The sequence below is a fragment of the Populus alba genome, chromosome 15 (assembly GCF_005239225.2).
Source record: "Populus alba chromosome 15, ASM523922v2, whole genome shotgun sequence".
Taxonomy (NCBI): Eukaryota; Viridiplantae; Streptophyta; class Magnoliopsida; order Malpighiales; family Salicaceae; genus Populus; species Populus alba.
This window is the reverse complement of record NC_133298.1, coordinates 5,645,701-5,657,732: the sequence shown is the minus strand read 5'-3', so window position 1 is coordinate 5,657,732 and position 12,032 is coordinate 5,645,701. Positions and strand designations below refer to the sequence as shown.

At 34.4% G+C, this 12,032-nt stretch overlaps 2 protein-coding genes across 2 annotated transcripts; both read right to left on the bottom strand.

Moving 5' to 3' along the window:
* Window positions 1-436: 436 nt before the first annotated feature.
* Window positions 437-2,315, bottom strand: LOC118057092 (AAA-ATPase At2g46620). Its single transcript, XM_035069549.2, has one exon. The coding sequence runs from the start codon at window positions 2,060-2,062 to the stop codon at window positions 572-574; it is 1,491 nt and encodes a 496-aa protein (XP_034925440.1). The 5' UTR covers window positions 2,063-2,315; the 3' UTR covers window positions 437-571.
* Window positions 2,316-5,411: 3,096 nt separating this feature from the next.
* Window positions 5,412-9,488, bottom strand: LOC118057091 (uncharacterized). The gene is made up of 5 exons (XM_035069548.2): window positions 9,051-9,488; window positions 7,539-7,839; window positions 6,679-6,837; window positions 6,235-6,530; window positions 5,412-5,814 (listed from the first exon to the last, which is right to left on the bottom strand). Exons 1-5 carry the CDS (start codon window positions 9,246-9,248, stop codon window positions 5,596-5,598), a joined length of 1,173 nt encoding a protein of 390 aa, XP_034925439.1. The 5' UTR covers window positions 9,249-9,488; the 3' UTR covers window positions 5,412-5,595.
* Between the last annotated feature and the right edge of the window lie 2,544 nt (window positions 9,489-12,032).

The window sequence follows — 12,032 nt, the reverse complement described above, 5'->3', positions numbered from 1 at the left end:
TTCAATTAAAATGAGTGGTATAACTTATACTTTTAGATATTTTTTTAAAATACTTTTCATTTAAAAAACATCAAATTAATATATTTTTTATGTTTTTTTTATGGTTTGGATATATTAATATTAAAATTTTTTATTTTTTTTAATTAAACCCTATGCAGCCAAAAATGGCTAGAAAAGGACAAGCTATTGACAAGAAATAACGCGTAGAATTCCTTTAATAAAACAGATTTGACCATTGAGGATTCTAGCATAGGTTGCTGGCAATCTAGTGCCATCAAATTCTAAGGATGAGCTGAGAGTGCTTGAAACTTTATAAAGTCACAGAAGACTTTCTGGCTGCTCAAAATGTCTTTGCTGCTTTGCTATATTGACAATAACTAATTTTGAATGTTCATCATCTTTAAGCTTTTAGGGCAGAGTCAATTATTCACTGCCATTGAATAAAAATAAAAATAAAATAAAATAAAAACCCTTTTTTTCTCTCACTAGGAGAGGTATCTTTCTACTTTGCAACAAAAAAAAAGAAGAAAAAATTGAATTTTATGATCTAAATCTCTGAACTGAACATAGATTAGGCTTCTTGATGTGATCCTTGCTTCTCTGGTGAAGAGCTCAAATCCACTGATTCCTTTCTTCTGCTTCCCATCCTCAATAATCCATACAATTTCTTGAGTTCCTTCACTGTATGAGCACCACTCTCTTGGCAAAACACGCCTCCAGTTTCTCCTGTCTCGTCTCTGCTGGACCGAGCTGATATGCTCTCGCTCATTCCTTGTCCAGCCTTACTGGCCCTTCTTGCGTCGCCACTGCTGGTTTGGAACTGCAGAGCTGAAATGACCAGTCTCAGGGCCCGGCTTGGCGAATTTCGGTTGGAGATCATAATTTCACCAATCTCAGCTGGAGTTAAACTTGATCCTCCTTGTAAGATTTCTTCAACTAGAGAGAAAAGCTTGTGTTCCTTGACGCCCAAGTAATTATTGGCTAAACTCTTAAATGCTGAGAAATCACATAATGGGAACTGAATGTGAACATCAACCCTGCCAGGCCTTAGCACAGATTGATCAATTTGATCCTTGGAGTTCATTGTGAACACCATCACACGCTCCTCGCCGCAACACGAAACAATTCCATCCATGAAATTCAAGACCCCAGACAAGCTCACATCCTTCGATTTCTCCGTCAATAACCTATCAAGATCCTCAATTACAATCATGGACCGACTCGTGGTTTGCAGCAGAAGCATTTTCAGATCAGAATCATCAGAAACCTTGGACATGTCAATGTCATAGACATCAAAACTCAGGAATCTAGCCATGGCTGCAATGAAACTGGATTTGCCTGTCCCGGACGCGCCATAAAGGAGATAGCTCCTTTTCCAAACATGGCCTAATCTGTGATAATACTGCTTAGACTTCAAAAACAATTCAAGGTCAGCTTTCACCTTGCTCTTCAATTCTCCATCCATAACCATTGTATCCATGGTAGCTGGATGTGTGAAAGGAACTGATGTCCACCGTCCATTTTCATAAGGGTTCTTCTCAAGATTCATAAACAGTTTGATCTCTTCGTTCTTCTGCTTAATCTGATCAGCAACCGAAAGAATATGCTGCAAGTAAGGACGAAGAATCGTTCTCTTATCCTTCTTTCTCAACTTCAACACCAATGTTCTCTTGCCATTATTTTCCTCGCAATATTTCTCGTTGCTCCACTGCACTCCAGCCCCAAGAAAACTATCATGAATCACTTGATTTTTGTCAAGATGGAGGATGATATCATTCGCTTTCGAACCCGAAAACAGGTTGGTGGAATCAGAATCTTCGATGGCAGGCAGTGAGGTTAAATAAGTGGAAACCTTGTGATACAGTTGGTTTTCCTGAAAAAGATCATTGAATTGTGGAACCTTGAAGATTTGGTAAACACAAAACTTGTCTTCAAATGATCTCCAACACCTAGCAAGAATATGTAGAATAGATGTTTTAGACAAAAATCTAAGAACTAAAAAGACAATGATTGTAATGAAAAAAACAAGAATCGGGCTACTAAGATTCATGATAAATAACATCAAAAGATGTTAGAAAGGTAAGAACAAAGGAGATTGAAGGAAAGTAGATAGAAATAATGGCCAAGAGTGGAAAGTAGGGGGTGGTGATTTTAATGGTGGGGATGGGATACGTATAGCTTATGTAGTTAGGAGTTAGTAGACTCGAGCCAGCAAATTAAGAGGCATTGGAGGAAGGAGGGAGGTGGGGTCATCGCCCCAGGCTGGCGATGCATGACTAAAGGGCTCAAGAAGAAATTAAAGAATTTCTTTCATGTGAATGAATATCTTATTCTATTGTCTTGACTAAAGATAAAGCCTTGCTAGAAATTATATTATATACTTTTTTCACATTGCTTGATTGATCCTTTGAATATTCAATTATTTGATGGAGCATTCTTTTCTTTCTTTTTGAATACTCAAATAAGGAAGGCTTTTTTTTTTTGTTTTTTTTTTTTTGAGAAAAAGAGGCCCTCCTACCTCTTCCATGGAGTAAGATTTTATATACTAATAAAGAACTAATTATACATATGACGTAAGTTTTGCCAAAATTCTTTATGTAGCGGTGATAAAATTATAATTTTAAGGTTTTTCTTATATATTTTCTCTCTTTCTATGTATACTTTATTTTTTTATTATGTTTTTCTAGTTTTTTTTCTAATTTATTTATTTTATTTAATATTATTACATTTTTCTAGTTTTTTCTATGTAAAAGATTGTAATAGCTTTTGACAAATAGAGATATAAATAAATAAAATTAATTAATTTAAGACTCTCTATACTTGTGGTGTTTTTTTTTTATATTTGAGGGTTTTGGCATGGAACAAACTCTTCCATTTACCTTACTTGATATCAGAGCTTAATGATTCAATTCTTGATAATTATTTTATTTTATTGGCTTATATAAAACAATTATGGTTGAAAGAAGTTGCAAAAGGAGGGGATGAAGAGATTTTCTCTTGAAAATTAAAAAAAAATTATTCAGAAATTAGTGTGTTATTTTCTGTTACATCAGTTATTGTTATTTAAAATCATGATAGTGAGATCCATGATGAAACGGCTTACATAAATGTGTAGTGTTAGAGATTTATGACGTAGTAATCTACACAAAAATATTGTATTAAGGTTTATAGTAGAGTAACCCAAGCACAAAATAATATTTTAAATGAAGGATAATTTTTAATAGAAAACCGAACTCGAGGAAACTCAAGGACGAGTTCTTCTAGCATGATAAGATTGACTTAGAAGTTTTATATATATATATATATATGTAGAATAGTTATTTTTCTATTTTTATTTTCTTGTTATATGTTTTTCAAGTTTTTTTTTTCTATTTGAAGGAACTTTTGACAAGACTAGACATGAATTAGTAAAATTAGATATTTTAAAAGTCTCCGTATACACTTATAATGTTTCTTAATCTTTAAAAAATTTGACATGTAACAATCCTCTTTATTTTTCTCTCCCATTTACATAAATAATTGTCTCTTGTGCAAGAGAGGGTTTACTATAAATAGTAACTCTTGGGAGCATCAGCAGAAAGGGTAGGGGCCTTGTGCTCCTTGATATCACGTTTTAAGAAACCTCTTTAGTGTTGCGGTTTACATTGTGTTTTATATTGTAGCAAATAATATTTATTAAAAATATTTTTTATTTAAAAATATATTAAAATATATTTATTTAGGTTTTTTATATTTTTTTCATATATCAAAACTATTAAAAAATATTATAAAAATATTAATTTAATATTTTTTTCAAACTACTGCACTTGTATCTAACCACAATTTCAACAGTAGTCATAATGCTTTTAAAAAAGATGTTTGGAAGTGTAATAGTGGTTGTTTTTAAATTATTTTTTATTTTTTAAAAATTATTTTTAATATCAGCACATCAAAATGATATAAAAACACAAAAAATAAATAATTTGAAACAGAAAAAAATATAAAAAAAATTATTTTTTTTTAAAAAATGTTTTTAAAACATAAAAATAAATATAAAAAAATTCAAGTTTTTACTGCTTTCCCAAACAGTCCTTATGCTGCAATTTCCTAGGACTTCGCATGTGACTAGTCCACTAATAAATCACCTAATGCTTTGACGGTGCTTGTTCACCGTGTCTCTATCAGAAAGTTATAGCCGCAAGCATCAAAACTGGAAAAGCAATCGGACAAGAGCTCTCAAGTCTTTCTATGTTCAAAACCTGTAGACATTTGCTTCATTGCTCTGTTTTCTTCCGTGGTTTTTGGTCTCTTGCAAGCTAAAACAAGAAGCATGGAAAAGCATCTACAGCCTAAGCACTTTAATCATTTGACATCGTGTGGGCAGAACTTGCACTCATGATAGAATGCTGTCCTGGAATTGAACAAAAGCTTGCAGCCTTCGAGGAACGAGATGAGCCTTGGCTTTAAAGGCTGTACCTTTCTGCTTTATACAAACCTCTGCCAGCTTTTTCCCTAACGAAGTTAATCATTGATGGATGTTGTCGTTTTGCATATCATATGAAGTCACGAAACCCTAAGAAGAAACAAGAGGGTGATGAGTAATGGCAATGGCCGCAAATTATTGCCACAATCGTGCCACCTTCCACGTGTTAAAATGTTATGCAACTACCATGCCCTACTGAAGTGATTACAATCTCACACGAAAGAAATTTCTCATAAGCATAGATGGCATGATTAGAGTCTAAAACATACTTTAATCTCAATTAAGGAAGACTAATTTGCGAATAGCCTAACCTTGGCGTGTCCAAATGATCTCTCTAGTGTGCAGACAAATGGTTTTAAGTATCAAAATGATGCTTTTTACTATGGTTGGCCACAGGCAAACAGGCCTTAGGCCATACAGGAATTTTCTAATAACCAGGAAATTAAAGAAAAACAACTCCAGAAGCCAATCTGCAAGACCAACTTCTACAGTAGTAAATGCTTTTCTAGTGCAGCCTTAGCAGCGCACATTTAGACACTTTAAAAAGATAAATTGGAAAATCTAAAGCCACAAGAAAAACCATAAGCTAAATGAAGCATGAATGATCATATTCCAAAAGAACAACACTCAGAATGACTGATTCTGTTCTTACAGCTGCAGCAATATTTGCAAGAATGATACATGTTTAATGATGACAATTTGAAAGGCATGACTGTTTATTCAACAGAGTAATAAACCGATACCAAAAGGGATGAACAATGTTCCAGAACTGCTAGATCAAAATTGATATTCTAAAAGACACCCAAAACCTTGAACAAAATAAGGCATCATTGACTGACAAGTTTATCTCTATACAAGAGGGACATTCCTAAAGCAGAGAGAGAGAGGGAGGGAGCGAGACGCATATTGAAACCATGTCAAGAGCTCTATGCCAAAACACAATCTGCAATTCTGACAATAAAACATATATCGAGTTGCTTAAAATCAATAGCTTTGGCGGCCAGTTGCATAGAAACAACATATTAAAAGTAGAATATTTCATTGGAGAAACATTAAAATAAGTTAAGTTACAATTTCTCTTCGCCTGATAATTTTAAAAAACCAGATTGCTCCAAGCAAGAGAGATGAATATTTCAAGTGTCCTGGTTATCCGGGGGCTGGAGATTCAAGATTTGAGAAACCATGAGCTTAGAGAGCTCATTAATTGTGGCCTGAACCTGATAATCATCCGACTGCCTTGGCCACCCAGGTGATTGTGAGCTTGACCTACTGTACTCATTTGCAGCAACCCCAGTCTTAGTTGATGTGGCAAGAACTCTCTGCAAGTCTGCCTGGGACAATGGCCTTGGTGCCTGATAAAGAGTCACGATGAAGAAACTCAGTAAGGGTTCAAGAATCCAACAGCAGGCTAGTACAATAGAACAATTCTTGAAGAGAATATTTTTGACACCAATAGCTATCCCTTGTAGGTTCAAAAAACACCTTGTTTAATTCCTTCTAGTTCTCACAAGGAACCATATTATGGTCTATCCCTTGCAATGGAAGCCATTGATTTTGGATAGTGCACAGCAGGCAACCAAACCATAACTTTGCCATGATAGGCTCAAGCTTGTATAGGATTTATAAGCTAAAATTACAAATCAGTAGAAGTACCTCGAAGAATTAGCTGTGAGTATAATAATTTGCAGCCAAGAACTATATTATTCAATATATGGTAAAATAACTGTAGGAAGTTAAATTGTGGAATAACACAGTGATAAATATATACTTACACTAGAGTTTTTCCCCTTCTTCTCCTCATCCAATATTTCCCTAATAGGAAAGTAAGCTGCTTTCTTGCAAAGTTCAAGAAGATCTGAACCAGTGTAGCCCTCACACAAACTTGCTATGTAGTTGAAGTCAATGTTGTTTTCAATCTTCTCCCCTTTCAAAACAACCTTCAGGATCTCAGCCCTCTCTCTTTGATCAGGCATCCCAATCTCAAAGGCCTGAGGAAGACGCCGGAGGATTGCTTCATCAAGTTCTGAAGGACGGTTGGTTGCAGCAAGTACCATCACTTGTGCATTCTCTGTAAGAATATAATCACTAAATCAGCCCAGGCCAAACCCATGAATAAATTACAGCAATTACACAAATCATAGATATAACACATACTAGCAAGTCACTGCACAAAAAGAATACACAAATGTAGCACTTGTTTCAAGTGAAAGACTCACGATCTGTAGTAAACCCATCCCATAATGCCATGAACTCAGTCTTCATATTGGTTAATGCCTCATGATCTGTAGTACGGCGCTGGCCCAGAAAACTGTCGACCTCGTCAATAAATATAATAGCAGGCTGGAGTTTATAAGCCAGGCTAAAAACAGCAGCAACTGAAACAATAATCAGATTATGAAAACTTTGATAGAAGGAACGAAAAAGCAACTATGCAAAATAGTTACTTCTAAATCTGTTTCTAGTCAGCACAAAACCAACAATACTTGCAAAATACAGAGGAGAAGAGATGGTTCAACACAAATATGTAGTTGCAAAATACTGTGATGATCACTTTCACAATTGACAGAATATATGCGATTCAGTACCCTTTTGAAATAGTCCTGAATCAGGATATAGAGAAATACTACATAACAACAAAAATACCAATATTGTAATCATTTGACAATCTTGATCATCAGACTAAAAGATCCAGCATATAAGCAAACTACAGTGCTCGTTTTCTTTAAGTTAATCGAGCATCCAACAAACTCATGCTGCCAACAAATATTTTATCAAGTGGGTTTTTACCAAAGAAAGTATATTAACACAATGTTTAGTTATTTTCTGACTTTTAGCACAATTAATCTCATAAGGATAACAGAGGCATGTTCCGTCTTAGTTATAAACAGCAAGGTCACAAAGAACTACCTTGCTTCTATTGTCAGAGAGAAACTAAATTTCGTTCAGTATAATCAGTTGGCCACAACAAATTCTTGAATAAAAAGGCAATAATTTTAAATCATCATTAATTTTGCCAAGTGCAAGACAGAAACCTTGAAAATGCAAGACAGGCGATTCAAACACGATCTATACTCACCGAGCTTTTGTGCATCACCAAACCATTTGCTCATCAAATTAGAGATCCTCACATTTATGAAAACAGCTCCGGACTCTCTTGCAATAGCTTTGGCAAGCATGGTCTTTCCAGTGCCTGGTGGTCCATATAACAATACCCCCTTTTGTGGACCAAGAAGTTTCCCATGTGAAAAGAGTTCGGGTCTCCGCAGAGGAAGTATCACCAGTTCATACAAAGCTTGCTTGATAGCTTCCAGCCCTCCAATTGACCCAAATTCCACATCTATGTGATCAGGATTTATAACATCACATGCTATTACATCCTGTTCAAAATAAAAATACCCAATTGCCGCAAATTAATAAACCACTGCACTGACCATGATCCTAAAGTCTCCATTCCAACCAAATATACTTTCAACATGAAAACATGGCTACATTGAATAGTGTTTAGAGTATGAACTCAATTGTTACAAAGCAGTTTAATCTTCCACAAAGCAATCACAAACAAAAGGTTTCAAATTGAAAAGATAGTTTTTTTGGTGTTGACACCTCCAAATTTCATCAGGTATAAAAACAACTACTATCTATATTTGCCAATTACAACCATCATATTGGTTCAGAACCAAGTCTTCAAAGTTAATTTCTTCCAACTAAGAACCTGCCTCCAGTCAGTTCATGCCAGAGGCTATTACTGAAAATGGCAGGCACCAATGTTAACATAGTATCACTTTCAAAATATGATGGATATTTTCACGTGTTCAGATGACATTAGAAACTCTCGGTATTTGTTGTGTGAGAGCAGCCAACTAAGAATAGACCACCTATAAAAACAAATGATAGGTTTGAAGACACCAAGAGATATTATAACTGTCTATGGTTATCTAAATAATGATAGCGGTACAATAACACCAACCCAGAGGCCTAAACTCCAATGCATCCTTACAAAAGTTCAACACACAACTCAATCAGAAATGAACTTAGTTTCTACTAATACAAACAAAAAAAGGCCATTCCCCCAGAAGAACTGGAAATTTAATCACGTCCCATTCATCACAAGCAATCACTCCCTTACATCCCAAAAACTGATTTAAGCACCTATCTTCACTAAAACACCCAAATCCCCCGATCCCTATTCCTAAAATAAGCCACCAAACCACCCACATCCCTCATTGCAATATTAACCTCAACCCCAACATCACTGACAAAATTCAAATTTTTTGCAGATACATGACAATTCAAGCATACTAAATTCAATAGTACATAATAAAAACAAAACTTACATACTATTAACTAACCATATAATCCAAATTCACAAAATTCTTCAAAACCCCATTAAAATAAACAGACCCTTCATTCCATTATCTGACCATATAATCCAAACACACAAAACCTACCAAAAACCCAATAAACCAAAACAAGCCCTATATTCCATTATCTAACCCTACACCCAAAACTCACAAAACCCTCCAAAACCCAAATTAAAACTTGCAAAAAAATCCAAACTTTTCAACAAAAATAGAAACTTTGCACACACCTCATAAGGGTTTGTTTGGATAAGAGGACGACCCAAACGCTTAGCGATTTCCTTCTTATGTTCAAGGGCTTTCTTTGATGCTTCACGATTCGGGTCAAGTTGTCGGAGCCCAGCAAACAATACCAAACAACTCAAAGCAGCACTTGCTGCATATAGCAGTAGCTCTTGCAAAAACTTGGTTTCTGATGAACCCCTCATTGATGATGTTAGGGTTTTCTGCGTAATAATTAATAAAGCAGGAAACTTTCTGTTTCTTTTGATTGAAGAGAATAAAAAGAAAGAAAAAAAAGGATGCTAGATTTATTGAAATTATGTTGTGTTTAATAGTTTTTGGGTTTTGGGTTTTGGGAAGTCCTTAGGGAATAAGTTAGCGAGTGGGATGTTTCTGGATTTTGTAATTCTTTTTTAAGAGTCCGATGACGTCCTTAATTTTGGTGTTTTGTGGCTGGGGTGGGGGTGCTGGGGTTGTGTTGTAAAAAGCAGTGGTGGTGATGCTGGTGGTTAGGGTTTGGGCTGTTTTGGGTGGTTGGGTGGTGGTTAGGGTTTGGGCTGTTTTGGGTGGTGGAGAGTTGGGCTAGGAAAGGCCTGGCTCAATTTTGGGCTGAAGCTTTATTACAATAGAAAGCTAAGCCCTCTTTCTAATTCTAGGCCTAATGAAAGTTCCTTGAAAGCCTTGTGAGTAGTGAAGTGAGGAAAAAAATAAATAATTTCAGACCATCTAGAGAAACAGAGAACAGTCTAAAGAGAATGATTTTAAGACACAATGTCATAAAGGGATCAAAGTAAGATAAGATTAAGAGTAGAGGGAGCAAAATGAACTTTTAACTTGCCATGCACCAATTAATTATTACAACTTTTTTAGTTCCATTTCCTGCTTTCTTCACTTCATGCACTCACTCTAATGCCCACTTTTCTTCTCTATATATCTATCTGCACTACAAAGATAAATACAGAGTGCAAAATAGTGATGATAAGACACCGAGAGGAGGATCAAATTTATGGACCTAGCATGTGCTCAAATGTACAGCAGCCATTGGCCATGGCTGGCGTTTTGATTAGTGCTGTACTACAAAAATTAGTTCATAGTCTTTTTTTATTATTATTATTATTAATGTAGGTATTTAGCTAACTTTTACGCATTTTAACTAATCTCACGGCCTCTGAATTTAATAATTATATAAATCTTCAATAATTTTAAAATTTATGAGATTTAAACTAATAACCTCTAGAAAACAAATCTAGAATCTCACTAATTAAGTTACCCATAGATGATAAGCTGTCTGTGCCTAAATTACTGCATAAGTGATGAGCTACACGCCTACACCCCTAACCAGTTTTTTTTTATTAATGCTGTACTACAAAAATTACTACATAGTCTTGCTCTGTACAGATGTTGGTAGGTGAGCTGTTTGTGCCTAAATTGGTATAAATATGAATACTTGGAGTGTTTTAGGCCATGGAGGATTGATTTTTTTTATAAAAAAAATATATTCAAACTTTTCTTTTTTTAAGTCATGGCCTGGCATTTTATGCTCTTGATTGTTGCATAGGAAGGCACATTCATTCTGTTTCAGGGCTTTTCTTGCATGCATAGAAAGTCCCAGCTCAAGTTTGTTCGCTGTCGTCTGTTTTTCTCAAAGGGTTTGTTTCTTGAGACTAGGGGTGTGTATTTTCGGTTCAGTTTGTTTTGGGATCAAAATAAATAATCAAATTAAAATTATTATTTTTCAATTTTTTTAAATCAAACAGAACCGAAAATCGTTTCGAACCGACCATGTTCAATTCGGTTTTTTTCTTTCCAAACCATTTAAACTGGTTCGTCTTATTTCTATTTTCACAGTTTTATGTTTATTTTCAAAGAAATCTTGGCTTTCTCAACAAGCTAAACCGGTTAGGATAATATCCAAAAATCCAACCCCAAATTTCTTTTTGTTTGATCCTTGCTCAAAAATAAATCTTTGAGCAAAAGATACACAATACAAAAGGAAAGAAAAGAAGTCATTTGACTGGGAAAAAAAATAAAGATCAAGAGATATGAATTATTCAAATGTAAAACAAGAAAGAGAGGAAACCAATTAAAATTTTTTTACATAGATTCACACCATTTATTGAGTGTGTGGTGTTTTTATACTCTATTTCTTTAATAAATAACCAAAGCCGGTGTCCAATTATTGTCCTCACAAGAACAACATCAAGAAAATCATAGAAAAAACTTTTATTGGTTTGACATAACAATCTTCTTTGGGTATGAAAAATTACATAACAATTACAAAGTTAAAAGTAAAAGTAAAGAGAGGCGTACCTGAACTAAAAGAATTAAAATCAAAAGTAAAAAAAGATGTGCCTTTCATAGGAGGACAAGTGAGCATGGAGCAACTAGAGCCTAACAATTCCTAACAATTACTAAAAAAATAATCTGAAGAAAAAAAAATCAAATTTCAATGAAAAGCATATTCAACCTCAATTTCAAACGTAGTTTTAGTTGTAACTAGCCTGTTATCCACACTCGGCTCCTGTTGTTGAAGCAAATTTTTTTGCACAACACCATAAAATAATTTGCAGGCATTGTTCTTGCTATAACATTCACAAAAATTAAGATTGTGTAACAAAAAACAAATGCGCTTATTTGCTAACATAAACGAGAAATATGTGTTAAAAAAACTAGTTTTTTTAAGTGATGTTTTTTTATCTAGTTGAGACCTAAGCTGACTTGATTTCAAGGTGATTTTTTTTTTAATATTGAGACGGTGATATATTTAATTGATATTAAACAACTTGGGTTAACCGTCAAATTCATGACTTGAGTTATGGATACAATCACAATACACTAGCTTCATGAACTAAGTATCTCTTTTTTTTTTTTTTCTTTTTTTCTTCTTTCCTTCCAATGTTGGGCCTTCTTTGGGCTCAAGTTGAATGAAATTCAGGATTAAAATGAAGAGTTATTAAAAAAATAAGAATTAAATTGAAGAAAAGAGCTTA